We start from the raw sequence: 23,382 nt of genomic DNA, 5'->3' as shown, positions 1-23,382 counted from the left end.
GGTTTTCCAAATGTTACATCCCCCTACAACGAAGCTTCACACTCTTAAAATTTCATTTTTTTTTTTTTTTTGAAATGGCATAGCCATATATTGGAATAAACATAACGCAGAAACGATTCCTTTAAAAAAAAAATGAAAATTCAGTGAAATGTTTTGTTATTCAAATCGAGACAATGCAAATTAACATTTTAAATGTGCATTCCCTGAATTGCTTGTCCTATAACCGTATTAGATTGTAAAATTCTTCAGATTTTTTGAATGCCCAACGTTTTTCTATTTGTTGCAGTTATAGGATACATATATTTATTGCCTTATCGTTCGTAAGAAACTTTTATATTCTGAGAGATATACTATAGTAACTTTATAGATCTACCAGGTATATCTTGAATATGAATAAGCCACATTCGGTATATACATGTAACTAAATTTCTGAATGCGTGAATTGTATATTTCAGTTTCTAACTACTCTGTACTTTCCATAGCTGCAGGAGTGATAAAAATGATACAACAGTTCTAAGCCTTCATATAACCAATTTATTACATTTTGGTACGTTAAATTCTAAATCAGAAAATAAGATCATTTTGAAATATTACGATTTAAGTATAACGAACTTTCATTTTCAAAAATTAAAAAAGAAATCTTTCAATTAATGTTTGCAAACTAGTGCTCTCGGATGAGGAATGAGGGATTAATTTACAGTCTAAAGTAACCTGCACCTTATTCTGGTACATGTATATTCTGCTCTCGTTCTCTGATTTAGAATTAAAAAGTTCAATGACTTTGTCCGCGGTTTAAAATAACGCATTTATGATTGTGATTATTTTGCAGTGTTTGTCTTTGAAAGCATTCAATGGCCACTTTTTAAAAAAATATTTTTATTATTATTTTCACTTTATAAACTATAAGTTGTCTACATCATTTTTTTACTTTCTTTGTACAATTAATTTTTTAAAGAAAAAAAATCAAATTATCATAATATTTTTAATTGTTATACCAGTGCCATGAGAGTTTAATGTGTGGCATGTTATCTAAAACGTTCATGCTTTCTAAACTTGCCTTTTGGTATAGATAGATTGCAAGAACATGCTCTATGAATGAACACTTTCTAAAACGTGGCAAGCTTTTAGCAAACAAGTTGATACAACAAGAATATGAATATTTTTTGTTTAAAATCAGCATTTCGCAAGCTCTATGGTCGTGCAATCACTTATTAGCAGCTACAATCTATCATAAAGTCATATGCAGATGGACATTTGTAACTGAGAATTTACACCTTTACTCAGAACTTTTTCGTGCAAGCACCTAAACTGCGACTTGGGACATTGATTTATACGGTCTCTTCCATAAGATCGGTCTCCATGTCCCTCAGTGGGATTCGAACCCGCGAAGTAAGGATTAACTCCTTACTCTGCGATTATAGAACAAAAGTTTTAACTATGTCTCATGCGAACTCCAGGTAAGCATCTAGTAGTAAAAAGCATTTTAATGTAAAAAATAAAAGAAAAAGAAAGTAAGCAAGAAAGGTCTAATATACTTGCAATCAAATATGATAAAAATGGAGAATTTTTTTTAACTTTGGCAACACAAATTATCTTAAAAAATTAATATAAAGTTAACACATGACTAGATCCTTTTCAAATTATTTCTTTGCAATGATTATCAAATCATACTGTATAATAATTATGGAGTTTATTATTCAGATGTAGGGCTATAAAGTACGATAAAATTCAAGGTAATGAAATACAAACTAATGTGTAACTGACATTAGAAGAAATGAATCTTTTTGTAATTCACAAGTATGTCGAACTTTAGTGTCTGTGGTCACCGATTGTGTTATTGCCTCGTACTGTAGATTGGGGTAAGGAATACACACACATCGAGTTCTCCCGGGTACAATATACTCCTACAATGAAGACTTTCATACCCCCATATAATATACGTGTTCTTAGCTTACACAAATATACGATTTTTTTTCAAAGTGGCATATTCACACCTTGTCAAAACATATTGAAGAAGGTTTTTTTTTAATTGAAATCTGTTTTGTCATCCAATCTGTATGTATCAAGACAATGTTATTTCATTTGCAATATATGCATGCTTTGAATTGTTTGTCCTAACCGTATTAAATTGAACATTCTTTGAATCGTTGGAATGTCTTCTCAATATGCAACTTGTTCGATAAATGTTGCCCATCAAGTGTTTGACACGTTCGTATGTTACCATACGCATCAATGCAAAGGTCTTCCTCCTTTTCTTTTACACTGTACATATATATGTATGTATAATTATGGGTTTTTAAATTATTTATTGGGTTTCATAACCTGGAGAGTGAAATGAATTAACTACCAACTGGATTTGAATTTCTGTCTGCAAGGATCTTTAACTCAAGATTCAATTGTTTTCTTTTTCGATATCAAATTAATGTGAGCCTATAAGATCATGATCAGAATTCTACGTGAATCAAGAAGTTCACATTTAAGTCTTCTATTTTAAGATCTGAACGGAAGTTTACATATTTGTACAGGTACAATGTATATTTAATCAGCAGTTTATATGTATACTGAATATCAAATATAAGCTAATTATATATGAACGAGTTTGTAAGATAAATCCACATTGACGCAACAAATCTCAAGTTGTGATTCATTGGTGATAATGATGAGATTAAAGATGAAATTTTACAGCGTATGGTTATATTGTACACTCATCCAATCTAGGTTTTTCCTGTTTCTTTTTAAATACTGAAAATTAAACGGGTCAGAAATTTCTAGCATTGTCCACAAGAATTTTTAAAGTTGAGACAGGAAATCGAGTCATTCTCGGTGTCATTATATTGACATATTCAGAAATGGGAATCATTTTTGGTACACTGCTAAAAAATAAAAAGATGAATATACATAAATCTCAGATAATCAATGAAAAGAAAGAAAGAAAACCTCGATTTAGTGTCAGTGTTTTGTTTTTTTTAAAATTAGAATTAGAATTTAGAATTTTTTAGAATTAAAAATACATGAATATCAAAATATATTGACATGTTATCATTTGCATAATTTTTAAGACAAAAAAAAAATTCAAATTCATGTTATATTTACACCATGTAAAAAGTGATGAGTACTTTGTAAGAATAACAAACACAATTTCGAGAATATAATTCAGCCTAGCACTTATACTTGCATATTGAGTTAATTCAAAATATTTCAGAAATTCACTTCTGCACACATGCAAAATATGTAATAGCATGATCAATAGTACCATCAAATTAGACTTGATGCTATTGTCCTCTAATTTTTTTTTCAATTATAATTTTTAATTGACAATTGTCATATCTAAATTAAAACTGAAAAATTCTGAATTTTTGTAGAGGATATAATATTTGGATTATCAGTTCGTAAACAATGTCGACAAGTTAAGTCAGACCCCTTTTGCACATTTACATCTTATATCACATATGGTTAGAAACTATTTCAGCTATTTGTGCGGCCATAAGAAGCAGTTCTTCTAAAAGAAGACTTAAGATTCCCATCTCAACCTGTGAAATTAATATCACAGATTTACCTGAAGTGAAATTAGAGAAACTCGTAAATAGTTCAGAGATAATAATATTATTAACAGAGTGTCATACCAAATAAAAGTACCCAACACCTGTATTATGTTGGAAATGTTATCAGGTGGCATAAATAACAATTCTGCAAAAAAGTACGTGTACTTTTTAGTAAGGAATTTCAAATATAAAATTTATCTTAAATGAATTATTTTTCATATTTATAACATTTGCTAGGTTTCATAAAGAGAAAAAAATCTTAGATATAATAAAACATTTTTAAGAATGTTTGTAAAATCTTTCTCCAGAAAGATATGCAAGCTCATTTGACATTTTTTTCTGACACTCCTGATAATGCATAAGAAACGTATTTGATAGAATGTTATCAAACATTCTTAGTTCATAGGATGCAAAATGAACGCACTTGAAACGGCATGAAATGGTCCGATACATTTAAAAACGGCTTTGGGTTTTTACTATATCGGTTAAAACCTTTTCTCACATACACTATAAGTCAAAATGCGGTCAGTTTTGTATACAAACAGAAAATTACCATAACTACTTGTGGAAAACGGGAAGCCTATTCAAACAAAATTATGACCGCCTTTACGTCATAACCCGGGGGGAGAGGGAGGATCAGACGGCGTATTTCCTGACCACCGTGTTTGAACAAACTTAGGGTCCCTGCAGATTGCAGGTAATAAGATAAAATAAACCGCAGAGAGACCACATGCAAAAATTACAAAATTGGTCAGATAGTGCACCAAAATCAGGCTGAATTACTCAACCTTAAAATTTATGAGTCCACGCCGAATTTGATAATGACTCCTCTTTTGCATTATTTGATGCATATGAGGTATGGTTTTTCAATATAAAGAGAAGTTTTACCTGGGAGTTTATTGAAGTTTATGGACGGGTGACAGTTACCCGTTGTCAGATGGGATGGTTTTCAATCAACCGTGACGATGGTCAGCCGGTGTGAAAGGTTGGCCGATTTGTAAATAAAATTGGAGCGCGCTAATTTGGTTTTTTGACTAGTCATTTTACTGTTGTATTCCTCCACCACTTTGCTGATTTTTTTTGCATCCCATGCCGATTTTTCCATGCGAAGGAGAAATAACCAAAACCAGAGACATATAAAAAGGAGTGCACTTTTGGAAAGTCCAACTGTTTCAAAATCAAATGATTGTTTGTAAAAAGTTACAAAGTATATTTTAAGAAAAACAAATTTAATTCAACTCAAAAGAAGTATATAAACAAGAGACTCAAAAAGGATAAGACAAAACCTAAAGATAAATTGTGCAGGTAAGAATAAAATATTGACTGGTGACAACATTTTACATTTGATTGCACTTTTTTTAATGATTTTTTTTTTTGCATTTACTTATGATAATTAAAAAAAAAATATGATTTCAGATTGTCATCGTGATGTCGATTGGGGCTGCAATCATTTCTGTGCTAAGGAAAAAGAAATGGCGCCGATCTCAATACGATGTAAACGACCTTGGAGTAGCAGAAGTCTCGTGCCTGTCCCTCACAGACCTCTCCAACATGCCAATCCCCCACAGAAACACGTTTGTGTCCAGTAAATCCGAAGACAATTTGCTTGACGCAAAGCTGTACCTCAAATCTAGAAACTCTAAACTGACCAAATGCAAAGAAAACTGGAAGAGGACGTCTTTGAACCTTTCAATTGATCCTGAAGATGACTTGAAGAATTCTTCGCTTAATCTCTCCACTGCTGATTCCGCTATTTCATTATCGTTTCGAGATTCAGTGAGAAGTAGCAGACGACCAGTGTCCTGTTACATAGATTATACGTCATCACGTGAGTTTCTATCGGTATCCGAAGAAGCAGACGAATCGTCCAATACAGACTTTGGCTACGATTCAATGAATGCAAGTTCTGATTCGGTTTTGAGTTTGGTTCGGAAATCCAGCATTCACAGCAAATCTAGGGACATTATGATTAAACGCCGTCAATTCGTTAAAAAGAGATCACGTGACAGCCAGGTTTTCAGTGACGATGAAAATAATGATTTGAAGTATTCCAAATCTAACAGCAAAACGAACGAAAATGACTGTCCAAGAGATTCGAAAGAAATTGCCAATAGGTTAGCTCAAAGAGAAGCCACCACAAGAAGAAATCGGGATGAAAAATGTCGGTCCGTTCATTTTGATGACGATGCTGAAGAGGAGAGCTTTGTGAAACAACAGTTAACCAAATCAGTGTCTACTTTAACTCTTTGCAGAAACAATAGCGTTCAGCTGAAATCCTGGCAAATAAGAAGACAGCGACGCGCGATGCTCAACAAGCACAGGCGAGCCATTCGGCAACTGGAGAATATGAAATATGAGGAGAGACTTGTGTAAATAATTATTTGTTAGGTCTTCACAGACTGACGATTTTGTAAATATTTTTTTGTAAATATGGCGTAAAACAATTATCTTATATTGATGTTATGTAATGTTAAGCTGAAACCTCATACCACATAATACTCCATGATAGAATGTGTATCGTGTGTTACTTCTTTCAAATTACATGTAACATATTACACACCTATTTATTTTGTATCCACGCACAAATAAAGTATGAAATATCTAATGTGTTGTTTTCTGAAATGCATGCTAAACTATGAAATTGGTGTGGGACCTTAATCAAAGAAGATGTAAAGCTATGAGGAGAGTTTTTTAGATAGATGAAATTTTGGTGAGAGATATATTTGGAGGTTAACAAGCCCAGATTCTCATCTTATTCATTCAATTTAAACTTGTATTACTTGGCAGTGAGACGAAGAGAAAAAGATTTTCTTAACGATTATAAGACCGCGGAACATTAACTGGCAAAATTGGAAATATACAGCTTAACAATTTTATAACTTTAAAAACCTTTGTCTTTAATATTTCTGCCAAATGAATTTAAGTTGAAGATCGAAATTCATTTTCAAAAAGGATAAACACATTATAAGATTGACCCAGAAGACAAATAATTTCAATTTGGGTACAGTTTGAAAATATAAATTAATATTTAAGGGACAAATATTTCATTTCTGTTTGGAAAATATATGTATATCTTTGTGTTGGTGGGGGGGGGGGGGGGCTGAACGATTTTGAATAAAGTTGTCCAACAGTTTTCAGTGAGAATAAGTATAAAACTCATGCACTCATATAATCCTACAAATACAGGCACGTAGCATCGTTTTTGAAAGTGGGGGGGGGCCAACCAGAGAAAATTTTTTTTACTTACCTGAAAAAGTTGACAAGCAAAAAAAAAAAACGGGAAATTAAAAGTTATACATAAAATCCTTTTCGTGTGTGTGTGTGTGGGGGGGGGGGGGGGGAGTAGTTATTCAGAATTAAACGTTTTCTAAACATTGAAAAGATTGTTAATCAGAAGTTCTTTCTTTATAAATTACATATATATTTTTCCAGAAAGTAAATCAAAAATATATATGTTTTTCATATTTAATATGTAAAGTGGCTTATCATTTACTATCGAAAAAATGACAGGTCCCTTTTTTTAGAACATCGAATTTTACTTCTCGCACAAAAACGTACCCTGCACAGTTCCTATATTCTAAAATTGAAAATATATTTTTGAATATAGGTGGTGCATGTTAACTTCAATTCATACTTTTTGCAGCCAACATTTACTTGAGGAATTGATCAAGTTTAAAATGGTATCGTTTTTGATTGATTTTTATCCGACTTTAAGTTTTCAAAATATTCGCGACTATCATCTCCATCAGTCAGATGCATGCCTTTTCACACATATCGAAGAGGTTTGATGATCAAGACTCATTTCCATTGTTTACCTAATATATTTCCCGGGCGACAATTGATGGTTACATCAATGTTTTCTTGTTTTTAGTTTATATAGGGGAAAAAAAATAAAATAAACGAGCGTAGTCGCACATGTGATAGTGTATCGTCAATAGCCTTAATGAATGCTTGGTTTAAAATTACCAAATCATTTTAAGACATGTTTCCTTAATTTTCCCAAGTTTGTTTAAGTAATAACTGATTATAGATAATGTATGTTTGGAAGTCACAGAGTGCATATATAGTTAATCCACATCCTATACATGTACCACGTACATGTACATTGTGTTGTTCTTGAATGATTCGTATTTTCCGAAGCAATATTATATCAATATTGATATCTTTTCTGGCGTATAACAAATCATATTTATGTTCTCCAGTGTAATTTAACTAATTTTACAAGTTCACTGAAGCTAGTTTTTTGCACTCACTTCTAAATTTATGTAGACCATATCACATCCATATTAAAGTAACGCAAACACAAAGTTTGATGGATGAATTTGTCATTTATTATACATGTATAAATGACGAAAGATAATCAAAAGATACATCAGATAAAGGGGAGATCACTCTTGAAAAAATGTGTAAATTTGTACAAAACATTAGTTGATCTCCCCAGTGTAACATATTACATGAAGAAAATCCAAATAAACAATCCAGAATGTAAAAAATAACAATCAGCAAAAAAGGTGGCAGACAAAAACTGCCTTGGCGGATAACAACTGCCAAAATAAAACATATTAAAATATATAAACATATATGTATTTTTAAACATTTTTATCCATTAACTCTTTACATTGCATATAAATTTAGCAGTTTGGAATAAAGGTGGAATAATGATCGGGGTGGATGGTGGGCAACACTTGGAAAACCCTTTTTACTGCGATCGAATCAAAACAAGAAGTGACGTAGAATCTACATTTAGTGTCTCTTCTGATTGGTCGGTAAAATTACCCCCTATCGATCGCTCTAATATTGACACAAAATTGAAACACGGATAAAAACGGATTGATTAACAAGTTAAAAGTACAAACTCAAAAATTCATTACATGAGTACATAAAATCATTACATGAGTACATAAATGCTATTATTTACAATAATGCAGTTTTATGTTCTCCAGTGTAATTTAACTAATTTTACAAGTTCACTGAAGCTAGTTTTTTGCACTCACTTCTAAATTTATGTAGACCATATCACATCCATATTAAAGTAACGCAAACACAAAGTTTGATGGATGAATTTGTCATTTATTATACAATAAATGACGAAAGATAATCAAAAGATACATCAGATAAAGGGGAGATCACTCTTGAAAAAATGTGTAAATTTGTAAAAATAATTAGTTGATCTCCCCATTAACATATTACATGAAGAAAATCCAAATAAACAATCCAGAATGTAAAAAATAACAATCAGCAAAAAAGGTGGCAGACAAAAACTGCCAAAGTATAACAAATCATATGCATTGCCGAAGGAGTCCAAAATTGTATGGTATTGACTCTATCTATCTCTCGAAAAAATTTGATTCTATGATGCCATTAGTATATCGTGACTCTAAATAACGTAGAGATAATACGGTTTAAGAGTCTTTGAACGTTAACCAATGTCTTTTCCAAGATAACACAAAGAACTTTATTCGGTAATATATCTAGCAAAAAACTTTGATGGAGAAAATTTAGTTATTTTTATATAGATGTTTTCTAACGCACTGAATATTTTCATAAGTTTGTTTATGTATTAATTGATTAACAAACATGACGTACATTTCAGTTTTTAATGAATTCTACAGAAAAATGTACATATACTTTTGAGTAATCCACATGTGTGTTCAGGCTATTTTTATATAATGTGTAGAACGATAATATCAGTGAAATATGTAAATATTGCTCCTGAACAAACTTGCGCTCTATAAAATTTAAAGCTAAAATTGTTGAAATTTTGTCCATTTTGTCCTTTTTCTGAAAAAGGATATAAAATCGGACTAGTTTGTGACGTCATAAAAACAAAAATTGTGAATAAACTACTTTGAAACAATAATATGTTCTGTTAATTTATATTTCTCATACAATTTATATCACATTTCATTTTCAAAATTTGACTTTTGTGGGGGGCAAATATATGCAACATACCGCATATAGTTCTTTTGAAAACAATCTTTGCTAAAGCATTTTGTTTTATTTTTCTGAAAAATTTTATTCTATGATGCCATTTTGATATAAGGTTTGAGGGTCTTTGGCTGGTAAGCTGTGTGTTTTCCAAGATAATATAGATTTAGAAAACAATCTTTGCTTAATCAATGCTTTACCTTAGAATAAGTCTTTCCTACAACTCAACATGCTTTGAAAATCATATCATAAGTATCATATTCAATTCATTATTGTTGAAGATAAATATTCAACAAGATCTTTATTGAGTTTTTTTTTCCTTCAGAGAGATTGTTTGTTTGAACATGTAGTTGACAGAGGTATTAAACAAATAAACAGTGGAATCAATGCAAACTTTTGAATTAAGAAACAAATTCACTGTATAGCACGCATAATTATGCTAATACATGTAAATGTACGTACAGGAGATGCATATTACAAAAACGTAGAAGAGCAAGACTTCTTAGCTTGCTTTCTGAAGTATTCGTTGGTGATCACATGCTTGTACAAGCTCGTTACATAACTTATTCAAAAAAATTATGAGTAATCTACAACAGAATTGGCACGTCCCTATAGATAAAGCTAAATTCGGTGCGAACATCCCCTTCTAGAATTTCAAATTTGGTCCGTAAGATTTCGTGTCGCGATTTTCGATAGAATCGGATTTCAACCGCTGCCAAGTAAGGATTTCACTAAGCAATAGAATTATCTAGATAAATAACAAATTACTCTCCCTGGCTGTTCGTGTTTAAGAGGTATAACCCGATCTCTCATACCTGACAATGACCTTGATAATTTGTCCAGGTGATGTATGGCTTGCGTTTCCATACCCTAAGAATCAAATTCAACACCTATAAACAATGGAAACCATTGAACTGAATTAGAAATCTCAGACATCAAAACCACAAGATTGAAAACTGAACGATTTTATACAAAAGAATTTCTACTTCTTTCGTGACAATGATTAAATAGACAAATACTGATTAAATAGGCTAACAATCTATATGGTTATAACTGGTGAAAAAGTCCATGTTTTCCTGTGGCTGGAAAACCCAAAAAATGTGAAAAAAGTAAAACAGATAAAAAGATTCTGTAAAGTTTCAAAATTTCATTCAGTGAAATGGCATCAAGTCAATTATCCCTCCAGCTTTTCAAGCGGGGGGTACTGAAATGGCATCAAGTCAATTTCGCTAGCACGTGTAAGTATATATGTACATCGGTTACAATATGATAGTCTGATATTATATACAATGGTTATCGACGCAGATTCTTTTTAGATTCCCTTCACTATCTTGAATGTCTCTACCGGCCACCCTATTTCGCCGATTTGACCGTTTTTCGCCTTTGGGAATTTGGTTCCTGGGGGAGGTCGGCTAAGGTATCCCATCTGGCTGGTCACTTCCGGTGATCGATCCCCGTTCCCGACCATTTGGAAATCAGCTCTTGTTTTCACTCTCTGGTCTGTTAAACCACTAGGACCTATAATCAAGAGATAAATCATTTATTTAGACCTTCTCTTAAAATATCATAAGTATATAGATGCAGTTGTTCCTATCGATTTTCAAGTGTCATATTTTGAATCAATATTTGTTTCCATTACAATTTCAATACTACTTTCATGCCAGGGAGTGGGGGCATGGTTCAGAGACAGAACCTGCATTAGGTACCGTTGATGATGCACGACTATAATTTCGTTTTATTTTCAATTGTAAAGCATTTTGCATGTTCCTATTATTCTGTCTTTTAAGCCAAGTGCTGTAAATTAATGACATAAAAATTAAAATTCTTTCTACCAAATTTTTCCCCTTAACATAATTGTAAATGTTTACATTTCGGAAAGAATGTTTAAAAATCGTGCAGTTGATGTGAAAACAAAACTTAAAAATTCTTAACAAAAGAGGTTAGCTCTCCCTCCCCAATCCATGCACCCTGAGAAAATTAAATGCGTGCTTTTAGAAGCATATTTAATTTTCATACAAGTTCATTTTTGATATGAATAAACATTTTATTCATATTAAAGCTATATTTTTTACTAGTATAATAAACTATAGTTCCGCATTTCGCTTGGACAGAGTTGCCGTACCGGTAAACAGAACTGGTCCTCTGTACGCCGACCATTGCTGATGAGGCGGCGGGACCTCCGATGCTGCTGCTGACACATGCGTACTGCTGCTGTGATGAGACTGGGGTCGGTCAGCCATATTGCTGCAATAGGTAAAATAGTTGTCTGATATCTTGCAATAAAAAATCTTATGGTGTCTGTCTCCCTAGATACAAATGGAATTGGTGCAATGTAAAGTTTAATTAATTTTACCTTGAATGTTTTCAATTCACTGGAATGGATGGATGTTAGCCATGGATGGATGTCAACAGTTACAGAATTCAAGACATTTTCTATTTTTTAAAAAAGATGACATATTCTGGGGTATTTGATAAAAAGCATGAATTTACATTTATATCCTCTGACATTGTGAATTATGACCTGACCACCTTTCATAGAATTTAAAAATAAATACCAATCTTATGACAATGACTGCAATAACCATCTAGGTTTGCAACCCATGCGATTTAAAAGTAGAAGCCGAAATTATCGGTGATCAATAAATCGAATTCTTTCATCCGTCGCTTCAGTAGCTTAGCAATAAGTTTAAAGAAGCCATGCATGTGTCACGACATTGCTGACCACAAATATATGAAAAATGCAATTCTAGTTCAGTTAACTGTGGGACATCGTTTTGTGTGGTCTTAGAAGCACTTATCTGAGATGAACACCTGAAGCAGAAGGGGGCGAGGCATGTTAGGGAGTTCTATGATCATTTGATTTTGTTGGTTTAAAAAATAACCACATCTAAACAAAGAAGTTTTTTGAGGAGAAAAAAATCGACAATGAATTCGAAGTTTAGTGTACAAAGGATGGAGTGACCGAGAAAAAGCCATTTCTCTACCATGCAGCTTAATTGGCGGAGAAAAAAATAATGAGACTTTTAATAGATTGCTAATCCTTATTCATATGTTGTTATGACTAGCCTTCGGTGTACTTGTACTTTTCAACTTACCCGGTATAATGGTATACGATCAATTTGAAATAAAAATTCAAATGTTATCACAATACACGTTCAATAAAATTAGAACGAATCATTCCTTGTACATTTTTGATAATCAAAACTTGCTATCAGCGGAAACTCCAATGTCTCCATTAACTTGCAAATAATCAGCTTAAAATTTGAAATTCTCCAACAAATATCAACACTATTAACTTGACTTAAATGGTTTACCTATTATGCAATAGATTAGAGCACTGTTGTTTACAGAGGAGTAAAAATTCAGTAAATAATAATAATAATAAACTTATCATAACCTACCTGTTACAGTCTCGAGTTACACTGTATTAAAAAGACTAATCGTTTTAATCTCAGGTGTAAACAGAACGTTTACTGAGCCAAACCGACCCAACACACCTCCATTCAATGTTGCTAGGGGTAATCCGGATCTATCGCTATTGCTCCGAATTCAAGTTTGAATATTATAATTTGTTTAATTTGATAAAAAAAAAATTAAAGAGATAAAAATTTATATGGAAAGTCTTTTGATATTTTGACTTTCTGTACAAGAATATTGAGATGTACTTGTTATCAAATAAACTTTTGAGATCCCCTTAATCTCTGACCCCGATAATGGTCCCCAATAAAAGACATTATATTGAACAATCTGCAATACACACTGCATTATATCAAACGTTAAAACACCTTTTGAATCGATATCTTTTATAAAGCTTGAATGCGATCGACGACAGACGTCTTTTATTTGTGGCTATTTTAAAATGTGTATTGAATCTTGAGATTACTGTTCGATTTATCAATGAAAGAAATTAAATATCTCAAACTGGCTACGAAATATGAATATCGTCTGGGCAATTTAATTAACAGACAATTAATCTAATATCTTGTTTCTTTATCTTTCATAAGAGTACGCAGTCCTTCTTTTAAACGGGAATAGAATTTAACACTTGAATGATACATGTACTGATGTACATTGTTAATATATGTGTGCTTAGAAAAATGACGATCCCAATAATTATGTCAAATCTTACGTTTTCCCTATGAATGAAACAAAACCTAGAAATGACGAACACGATCTATAATATATACTTTTTTTTCCTTCTTGTGGGAGTGGTAAGCAAACTTTTTTTTGGGGGGTGGAGTGGTAAGCAAACTTTTTTTAAACGTCCCCCCACCTCACAGTTTGAAAATCAGATTTTGGGTGGTTCGGTGGTTAACTTGCTGGCTCCCTGGGATCAGTGCAGAGATAATTAATTTTGCATTGAATTTCCTTTCCTGTGATAGGAACATTTAAAACTTTCTGAATAAAATGAGTGATGAATGGATTTTGGGGTTATTCCCAAAACTTTGTATATTGTGAGTGCATATCCTTTTATTAGCTCAGCTGAGCCGAAAGCTTTTTCTGATCAAAATTCGTCCGTTCTCTGTCGTCATCGTTGTTGTAAACTTTTCACAATTTCGTCATCTTCTTAAAAGAACCTCTGGGCCGATTTCAACCAAACTTGCCACAAAGTATCCTTCGGTGAAGGGGATTCAGGGTTGTTCAAATGAAGGGCCATACCTTCTTCCAAGGGGAGATTTAAACTATGAATTAGTGAAAATTAATGACATCTTTTAAAAATCTTCTCACCCTTAACTCATTTGAAATCTTCCTCAGGTGGCGTAGATTGAAGTCGTTCAAAACATGACCCCCGGTTGGACCACAATGGACGATCAAAGTTTTACATAAGAATATATAGGAAAAATCATTAAAATTTCTTCTCAAGAACAGCAAAGCCATAATTAGTGATAATAATTTGGAAGCATCCTTAGGTAGTGTAAATTCAAATTTGTTCATATCATGACCCCTAGGGGTAGGGTGGGTCATAATAGGCATTCAAAGTTTTACAAAGAAATATATAAGAAAAATAATTTTAAAAATCTTCTCAATAACAGCAAACCCATGATTAGTGATATTTATAAGGAAGCATCCTCAGGACTCAGGTATAGTGTAGGTTCAAGATTGTTCAAATCATGACCCCCGGGGTAAGGATGGGGCCACAATGGGCGATCAAAATTTTTCATAGGAATATATTATAGGAAAATCTTTAAAAATCTTTTTTTCAAGTGCAGCAAAGCTATTTGGTCATACATTAGATAAGGGTTGTCATATTTATTCGGAAGAATCCTCAGATAGTGAAAATGCAAATGTCTTCAAATCATGACCCCCAGGGGTAGAATGGGGTCATAATGAAAGTTCAAACTTGTAGGGGTAAAAACGCAGGTAGTCAAAATAAATATAAGCATCCTTAGTGTAGATTCAATTTTGTTCAAATCAAAACCCCCTGCTAGGGTTAGATCGGGACCACTTAATATGCATTTAACCTTTTCAATATCAATTGATTTTTGCTTTTTTTTTCCTTTTTTCCTAGCCACGGTGCTCATGTGAGCGATGTGGCACCTGGGCCTCTTGTTCATTTTAAAAAAAAATTGCTGATATATATCTAGAAGCTTTCATCTCCATTTATTTGAATATTTTAGGTCACAGAAGCTTCTTTTCCATACATGTGTTATGCACGGATCTTGAAAAGGTGGGGATGAGGTTTACCCCCTCCTACTGGAAATTGCAGTTATCCAATTTCATAGATATGACGGTTAGGGACCCCCCCCACACACACACCCTCACACGCGAAATAGTTTTTTTAAATCTGAGAAAGTTTTTTGTGTGCTTTTTTTTCGTTATCTTACTTGTCAAGGAATTTCTAGATTGGATTTTTTTCGACTGGAATGGACCCTTCCCTTGAAAAAAAATTCCGCACCAGTGTGTATTTTTTGTTTCATTAGAACATGTCTAAAATAAAATCCATCACAATTCTGTGTTTTAAACTCTATCTATTTAAAACAAAACCTGTCTGTCAGTAAATTAAAATCCTTATTCAGATACCAGTCATTAACTTTACGATGTCCATTGAAATTTAAACTTTAAACCGAATTCTAAACAAAAGCTGACCTTTTATTGCACTTTTGATATGAATTTATAAATAAAGAGATATAAATCACGACATTACACTAAGGCCACACACACACACACACACAATAAAAATAATGGATTTTATCACCACTTTCTGGAAAATTCATGCCTGATCATCAGGGTTTTAATATTTAAAATGCGTCTGAGTCTGTAATAAAACGTTTTCTTTCAAACGTTTCAGTGACTATAAACAGAAACGTGTAAACATGGCGGCAAGCTTGTTTTTATTTTAAAGTGCAGTTAAAATGTCTTGGAGATAGCACGATGTTTCTGTTCAGAAACTTAATTTTCACAGAGAATGAAGGAAGAACAAACAATGGGAGATGCAATATTTCTTTTCCCCAAAGAGTCCTGTTAAAAACGTAATCTATGATTTTTATGGAAATAAAAATAACCAGCAAATATCAGCTGTTTCAATGACATAACTTCGCTATTTTTTTCCGAACGGTAATATTTTTCTTCTAGTTCAAAAGTAAGGAATTAATACGTTGAAACTGGACAAAAATTGTAGAAATTGCATACAAACACTATGTACGTTTTATTTCCCAAACCCAGACACATGCTAAATTTTGTGTGACAAGTGTATGAAACAATTCAATATAATCAGATAAATAGATCGTTTTCATGGTTATTATATAGGTCCCAGATACATGCCTTGTTATTGAAATTTTACTTTGACTGCCATTGGTAGCTATAAGGTCATGCTAATAAAAGGAAATAGGCAACAGTGTAGGGTTTCACTAAAAGAAGTAAAGATAATCTGTGACTTTGTCTTGATAATTAATATAATATAGTTTACAAGATTATGAATCTAAATCAAAGCAAATTAGTTGGTTTTTTGTTAAAAAAAATGAATGTGGCATGTTCCCAATATTCTATCATCAACATTTTTAATATTTTTTTGTAAATGATTTCAAATAAGATCTGAAGTAAACCTTCAGTAAAATCATTTGTAGTTCCTTTTATTTGATTCTCATTTTACTATAATTTTTCCAAATTTATGTTTCTAATTTTTACCAATTCAAAAGAAGATCAGCTATGTTCCGTTTGAAAGAAGTTTCAAATTATTTTTATTTTTATTTTGTCGCCACCCAATGGACATTTTGGTTGAAAAAATCCGTAAACCTAAAGATAAAATAATTTTGGCCTAAATCGGTGGATGGTAAACTAAACAGAAGCTCCAACTCCTCAAATTTGTAAAGACTTGACGTCAATTAGGTTCAATTATTGTACATGATACTTTAATTCTCAAAAGCTACCCAAAACGGATGTTGTTGAAGATTTTTTATTTCCTTGGTGACGTAACTTGACATTAAAAATTTTATTTTTATTTAACGTTAGTCGGAAGTTCCCACGCGAAGCAGAGGCTGTTTGATCTAGGTCTATCCAATGGTTTGCTGTCAGGAAAGATTCTATTGATTTATTATAGAGTCTGGAAAACAACGATCTGGGGGACACTAGCTCATGACGAGGAATTGTAAATATCAGGGTAAGGTTTTCATTACTGTATTTACATTGCAGATTTCAAAAATCTTAAAATGTACAATGGTTTTTAAATTTGTCAAAAAATGAAATCAATAAGTTTGATATGATATTTTGGTCTGTATAATTACCCAATGACAATTTTCCTTGATTTTTCATATTAAATACATAAATATGTACTACGATTATACCTTACTTATCAAGATGATATGTACACTTTGTTAATTCGATTTATACGTATTCGAATCCCGGAGGGGGAGGGGGCGGGAATGATAAATACTGCATCAGCATATAACACCAAGATTGCTTGATTTTGAATGTTTCTTTAAAGTTTAATGATATATAGGGAGAAAATGAAACGAACAATATTCAAAATCTAATTTTCTTATAGGTTCATAATCCATTTTCCTAGATATTAGTTTTGTCTTCTTATAATTCTTTCGCCGATCAGAGACAATGGTGCTTAATACTGTTGTATTTAATTGTTTTTTTCCCTTATCGACACGAAGTTATACATGCAAAATATTCAAGTTTTAAAAATCAAACCCAAAACTTAAAAAAATTTGTATGAACTGTGCAATATTTTGAAATTTGGCTAACAAAGGCATGTAAATTATTTTTTTAAGAAACCGCTTTTGCCTTATATTTCGAATTCCTGATTTTTCGACGTTATGACTTGACTGGTGTACTTTAAGAAAGATAATTATAGGTTAGAGTATTAGAGTATTAAGAATCTATAAATACATCAAATCTCCGTCCACACCAAAATATTTATAAACCATTTACGAAGTATTACGACTGGAAATGTCAATTATACATTCCTGTGTTAATGTCGCAAAATAAAAGGTTTTATTTTTATACTGATCAAATGTTTCTGTGTAAATACAATTACAGATATCGCAGAATTCTAAATCCAAATCGATTTTTCCATGGATCGAGTTTAACATGATCAAATACCGTAAAGATTATTTCCGTTTTTCCACTCGTTCAGAGAGAGAGAGAGAGAGAGAGAGAGAGAGAGAGAGAGAGAGAGAGAGAGAGAGAGAATGCACTTATAAAAGCACAAGTTAATTTTGCATAAATTTTCATCTTCACAGTGTTTTTTTATTAATATATGCATTCATACATTAAAATTGGATTTATACATAAATTTGCATCTTCACTTCTTTGTGGTATCATATTTCTACATATTGTAAAAATGTTACATTTGTAAAATATGTCATTCTTATATGCCTTCAGCGCGATATTTTATTTTAAAGATAATGATACAATCGTAAAAAAATAGGATGGAAGAACAGTTTCTTCGAAACGCCAAAGCAGAGGAGAATGACAGTGAAATTTGCACATGTTCTCGAAATGACGCCATTGTCAAAGGTGATCCATGCCCAGGATGCTGTCATCGAAACGAAGAAGAAAATATACAGTCCAATAATAACAAAGCCCGCTTTAAATCATCAAACAGAAGAGTTTTGAAGGTAAAAAGACAAAACTTAGCACGTTATATAAAATGTGCATTTTTTAAAACAATATATATAAATAGAGCCTTATCAGAAAACATATATAAACATTGAGAACATATATTTTTCAGGAAATTCCTATTGATTTTTCTTCCCGAAACAGTCGATGTTTGTTGGTTCTTTCTGTTTTGTCTGTTATATGCTTCTGTCCTACGGGGATTTTTGCAGTGATCACAGCGGCAAAGGTAATCCTCTGCTGATTAGTACATTATGCAATTTATATAAAATTGGAACAGAACTATCAGCGAGTTGTAAAACCTTCGATTTACGCCGACGATTTTTTGTCGCTTACTATGGGTCTTTTTTTGTGTATTTCATACTTTCCCCAGCTTTGAAAATAATTTCAAATGGTATTCATAAGTAAGCATACAATCAACTTTTCCTGGATTTTTCACCTCTCAACGCTAACAAATAGTGTTTGTGGTTAATACTTTGTGATATACAGTCATGAAAGACAAAGTATCAAATATAAGAGTTAAATATATGAATTAATATAGGATACCATTCTAAAAGGCAGAGAAAGCTTAAACTTTACGAAATACACTTAAATACCTACAATAGCGACAAAAAATCCCTTAGGATTTTACAATGCTTGAACTCTCTGCTTTATGTGAGAGGTGGGGTATGAATTTTTATGATAGGCTAGCTTTAGCGTAAATTTTGGTTTTTTCAGTTGTAATACTTAAGTTGTGATATCTCATGGAAAAATATTATACTAGTATTGAAACAAATCCAAGAACCCTTGGGTTACGGAACGTGAGGTACATGTAGTGAGTTTTTGGTTGCATAATGGTCGTTACATAATATGCAATAAAATCAATGTCAAATAAAGGTTTGATTTTTTGGTATGTCCTTTTTCGAGAGGATTCTCCGCCTCAGCAAAGCAATGATTACATGTATATTTCAAATAAATGAAACAATTTTTTTTCGACATTCAGCAGAAAAAACAATACAATTTTAGGATGAAACTTGTATAGCCTTTTTTATTTCTTTTACATACATGTCTGCAAATAAGGTGTCATAATGAAATTATTTTTTTAAGTTGCAAAAGGCAAGAAAGCTTGGGAATGGCCCTATGATAGAGAAACTGACTTCTCGGACGAGGATGCTGGTCTCCATGTCGATGGGAATCTGGATTGTTATTCTAGTCTTTTGTTTGATTATATATTTTGTAAATATTTTTGGCATTAGGAGTTACTTCACATAACACGTCATCCTTCATTGTTTTCTTTTTATGATTTTTTTTACTGTTGTAAATTAATATAAATCGAATGATTAAAATAATTTGATACACACATTTTCTAGAATTTGTTATTTTTTTTTCAGTTTATTACAAGCTAATAACATCTATATGTGTTTAATTGTTTACATACTTAAGGAATAACTGTCTAGTTTCTTGGTTTTATGGTGTGATCAATCATTTGCTCGCGTAAAAAATTGCATAAACACCAAAGGCGACCATCGACAATAGATCTTGCAAAATGATGATCTTACACTGTAGATTTTCTTGTTTTATCAACTTGTTTATCAATAGTTTGCTTCGTTATAGAAATTGATCCTACGTAGGGCATGTCGTTACTTAAATATCGAATCAATTAGAAGACACGAACCCTCTGTGCAGGCAATAAACTTATGATTATTGCTGCGTAAGTATAAAGGATTTTCGAAGTGGCAGATAGAAAAGATGTTCATCCAATTTTATATAATAAAGTTTTGTTGTTCGATTAACATTAACGTCCCATTTTGGTAAAATATCTTTTAAAAAAAGTGTAGGACTTTGTGGTATTTTTTTCCCAAGTTCGCTGAGATATATCGAGTCAACATATGAATTGAAAGTTCTACAATTTAATAACGGTTGTTAATTGATAGTGCGTCGTCCATACACCAAAAGGTCCAGATAGAAGGCCATGGCAAGTGCTTTCTTTTCATCTACAAGTTTTTGAATAAATTCTTATTCTAATTATATATTAATAAGATCATGATCAAGGTCTGCTTATAACTGATGACGGGGCGCAACTAATACCCATTGCTGAAAGACCTGATTCTCAAAAGACAACATACTTGTATAGAAATTGTCAATCAGAATCTCTTAAAAACACTTTTACATCAACTTCAGATCTAGCGTACTTGTGTGTACAATAAATTTATCAAAATGTTTTTAACAAAATTATTTTGCAAATTACCAATTACCTGTATATGGTAAGTTAATTTACAAGTTTCATTTTTATTGAAACAAGCAGCTGTCGAAGATGCCAAAAAAACCTTTATAAAATTTGTTTACTATCAAAATGTTGTAGTTTTTGAATTGATTTCCTTATTAGTACAAGTACATTTTACTCATTGGTGTAGGAAAACTTGCAATCGAACCTGCGGACACAAAGAGAAAAAATATGTGTTTAATTTTAAAAACTTGCCACTTTAATTGCATCAAATTCTAAGAGCGACAACTCCAGCTGAGAAATTGAAAAGGATATTATTTATTTTACTTTAATTTTGCTTCATTTGCATCTTTGTGGGAAAAGACGCGCATTATGAGTATGCAGAATAAAAACAATCCCTCTGTTTGGTCGTTCAAACATTCAAATATCATCAGTTAAGATAAAAACAAAGCTGGTAAGTCAAATTTATCCAGATAGTCCATTTATTTTAAACTTATTCTTTTCTTGATGTCAATTTAATTAAATAGAGCAATAATTGCGTTGAAGTTGATCAACTTTTCAATATTGCTGGTATAACATGAAAAAAAAAGTTTTACAAAATCAATATTTTCTATTTATTCAACATTTGGTACAAACAGAAGACATCAAATAACATTTAGGAAAGCAATGAAATGTCAGAAAGAAGAGAATGGAAAGAGTAGGAAGATAAAACAAAGATAAAAAAATAAAATATCTATCATAAGCACTAACTTTAGAAAGAACTTTTTGTGAGTCCTCATGATTCAGCAATATGCACCTCATTCGAAAATTTAAATCTACAGCATGTTTTAGATTACAGATTAAAAAGATTTACTAAAATCATGAGCACTAAATCCTCTGTAGACATAAAACATATCTGGTAAAATCATTCCAATTCTAATGCAAGTTTTTGAAACTTTTCAAACTGCCATTTTACCAAAGGTTACAGATTTTACATCCTAGATTTTTAGCTATTCCAAATTCTTTGCTGCCCACCCCTCGGAAAGTGACAGGGGAAAACCTGCCGATCCTCTCATGAACTAGTCGGTTAACGTCCACAATGTCTGTGTAAAATACTTCAATGTTCGCACCCAAAGTCACGTACAATTTTCCGTTGACAATCTTCAAGAACGGGTTATGAAAGACATTGATTTGCTTCAGGTTCCTCTGGCAGAATTTATCAACGACTGACCCTGGACGCGCCACGACAAGCGTGACGTAATGATCCCGTAGGTTGTGACAGTAAAAGTCGACAAAGTAAATGTTCTGATGGACGTTAACGATGAAGGAAGAGTTGACCATTAGTCTCTGATTTCCGAAGTAAGAAAATGTCGGAGGCTTTTTAGTTTTCTTGTGAAGACTAGCATTGAAGAAGAGTCCCATCAGGTTCCCGTTAATGGCGGATCCTGGAGTTCCGTTGAAATCCTTTCTGTAGGGGATCATGAACCCGTTATACTTCAGACGGATTCTATCCCAATAAGCAGTAGCCTTGTCGCGCCACATAGCGGGCAGGGGAGCGAACCGCCGATCCCTCTTTCCAATCACCTCCACGCTTTTGTCATAGAGCATGGTCAACTGCTGATCTGTCAAAACTGTAAGTTATAAAATGAAATTCGAATTACATCTTCCGCGAATATGACGAATTTCTGCGAACACTCAACACATTACAAAGTAATCACAATTCAAATCTAGGATACAGCTAGCAGCAGAACTGTAGCTCTCCGAAAAAAAAAATAGATTGATCATGACAGACTGGAGAGAGCTATAGTTCTGCAGCTAGGATACAGCTTACTACCAAGCTAGTGGATGTTGACTGGACAAATAAAAACCAAACTTGTCTAATATGAATTCATTTTGTAACAACACCAAATAAGTTTAAAGCTGACATGGCTTAGGGGGTAAAAATTACTAGCTTATCCTAGTTAGTATATTTTTTATGCAACTATAAATAGTCTATACTTACATGTACCCTCGCTGGATGTCATTTTAAAATTGTCTTTTGGCGCCTTGGTTTTCTTTTCACGGACTGGAAAAAATTAAAATGTGAAAAAATACAATGGTATTAAAAACTTTGTACAATTTAATAAAACACATCTATGTATTTTTTGTGCTCACGTGAACAATATTAGCTAAAAACCAATAAAAAGTTGATATTTTTACACTGATCATGCATATATATATTTTTTCAACAAACACTCTATGGTGTGTAGTAACTACTAACTATTTTCACTTTCTCATATAAAATGGGTATTTTCTCAATTTCTTCAATTAATACATATGTATATACACTGTATCTTAATCCTCTTTAATTTATATCATAATCCCCTTGAGGAAGACACAACCCTTCAAACAGATGTAAATTTCCTAATAAAAGGGTGCTACATGTAAGTGCAGTGCGGTAGGTCTTTTTGAAAATGTGTAGGCCTACCATAATTTACAGACAGATTGAGGGAAGTTGGGATGCTCTAATGTATAAAGTAATGATTAAACTTATTAACACCACTTTTCTAAACACATCATTCAATTTTATCAAATTCATAAATCATGTAGAATGTTGAGAAAATAAATCAGTTACTGTTACAAGTTACCAGGACCCCCCTCCCCATATTCAATCCCAAAAATAAGAAC

The 23,382-nt window shown here is 32.3% G+C and overlaps 4 protein-coding genes across 4 annotated transcripts; 2 read left to right on the top strand and 2 right to left on the bottom strand.

The window, feature by feature from the left end:
• Positions 1-4,806: 4,806 nt before the first annotated feature.
• LOC134234831 (uncharacterized) lies at positions 4,807-6,147 on the top strand. The gene is made up of 2 exons (XM_062716878.1): positions 4,807-4,847; positions 4,959-6,147. The coding sequence occupies exon 2, from the start codon at positions 4,971-4,973 to the stop codon at positions 5,913-5,915; it is 945 nt and encodes a 314-aa protein (XP_062572862.1). The 5' UTR covers positions 4,807-4,847; positions 4,959-4,970; the 3' UTR covers positions 5,916-6,147.
• A 4,531-nt stretch (positions 6,148-10,678) lies between these two features.
• On the bottom strand, positions 10,679-12,807 carry LOC134234830 (uncharacterized). Its single transcript, XM_062716877.1, has 3 exons — positions 12,785-12,807; positions 11,593-11,714; positions 10,679-10,988 (listed from the first exon to the last, which is right to left on the bottom strand). Exons 2-3 carry the CDS (start codon positions 11,708-11,710, stop codon positions 10,783-10,785), a joined length of 324 nt encoding a protein of 107 aa, XP_062572861.1. The 5' UTR covers positions 11,711-11,714; positions 12,785-12,807; the 3' UTR covers positions 10,679-10,782.
• A 3,938-nt stretch (positions 12,808-16,745) lies between these two features.
• Positions 16,746-19,815, top strand: LOC134234829 (uncharacterized). Its single transcript, XM_062716876.1, has 4 exons — positions 16,746-17,067; positions 18,320-18,535; positions 18,649-18,762; positions 19,620-19,815. Exons 2-4 carry the CDS (start codon positions 18,347-18,349, stop codon positions 19,782-19,784), a joined length of 468 nt encoding a protein of 155 aa, XP_062572860.1. The 5' UTR covers positions 16,746-17,067; positions 18,320-18,346; the 3' UTR covers positions 19,785-19,815.
• Positions 19,816-21,589: 1,774 nt separating this feature from the next.
• On the bottom strand, positions 21,590-22,846 carry LOC134234828 (phytanoyl-CoA hydroxylase-interacting protein-like). The gene is made up of 2 exons (XM_062716875.1): positions 22,718-22,846; positions 21,590-22,346 (listed from the first exon to the last, which is right to left on the bottom strand). Exons 1-2 carry the CDS (start codon positions 22,737-22,739, stop codon positions 21,688-21,690), a joined length of 681 nt encoding a protein of 226 aa, XP_062572859.1. The 5' UTR covers positions 22,740-22,846; the 3' UTR covers positions 21,590-21,687.
• Positions 22,847-23,382: the final 536 nt, after the last annotated feature.

This window comes from Saccostrea cucullata, unplaced genomic scaffold (genome assembly GCF_032062105.1).
Source record: "Saccostrea cucullata isolate Sc308-1 unplaced genomic scaffold, CSIRO_AGI_Scuc_v1 ctg4129, whole genome shotgun sequence".
Lineage (NCBI taxonomy): Eukaryota > Metazoa > Mollusca > Bivalvia > Ostreida > Ostreidae > Saccostrea > Saccostrea cuccullata.
This window is presented reverse-complemented; position numbering and strand designations above follow the sequence as displayed.

Bases quoted from the DNA above. Each gene is read 5' to 3' on its own strand.
- LOC134234831 (XM_062716878.1), top strand. From the start codon at position 4,971: ATGTCGATTGGGGCTGCAATCATTTCTGTGCTAAGGAAAAAGAAATGG.
- LOC134234830 (XM_062716877.1), bottom strand. From the start codon at position 11,710: ATGGCTGACCGACCCCAGTCTCATCACAGCAGCAGTACGCATGTGTCA. The intron at 10,989-11,592 runs GTACGGCAACTC...TCTTGATTATAG, and splicing joins AGGACCAGTTCTGTTTACCG to GTCCTAGTGGTTTAACAGAC.
- LOC134234829 (XM_062716876.1), top strand. From the start codon at position 18,347: ATGGAAGAACAGTTTCTTCGAAACGCCAAAGCAGAGGAGAATGACAGT. The intron at 18,536-18,648 runs GTAAAAAGACAA...TATATTTTTCAG, and splicing joins CAAACAGAAGAGTTTTGAAG to GAAATTCCTATTGATTTTTC. The intron at 18,763-19,619 runs GTAATCCTCTGC...TATTTTTTTAAG, and splicing joins CAGTGATCACAGCGGCAAAG to TTGCAAAAGGCAAGAAAGCT.
- LOC134234828 (XM_062716875.1), bottom strand. From the start codon at position 22,739: ATGACATCCAGCGAGGGTACAT. The intron at 22,347-22,717 runs GTAAGTATAGAC...TATAACTTACAG, and splicing joins GACATCCAGCGAGGGTACAT to TTTTGACAGATCAGCAGTTG.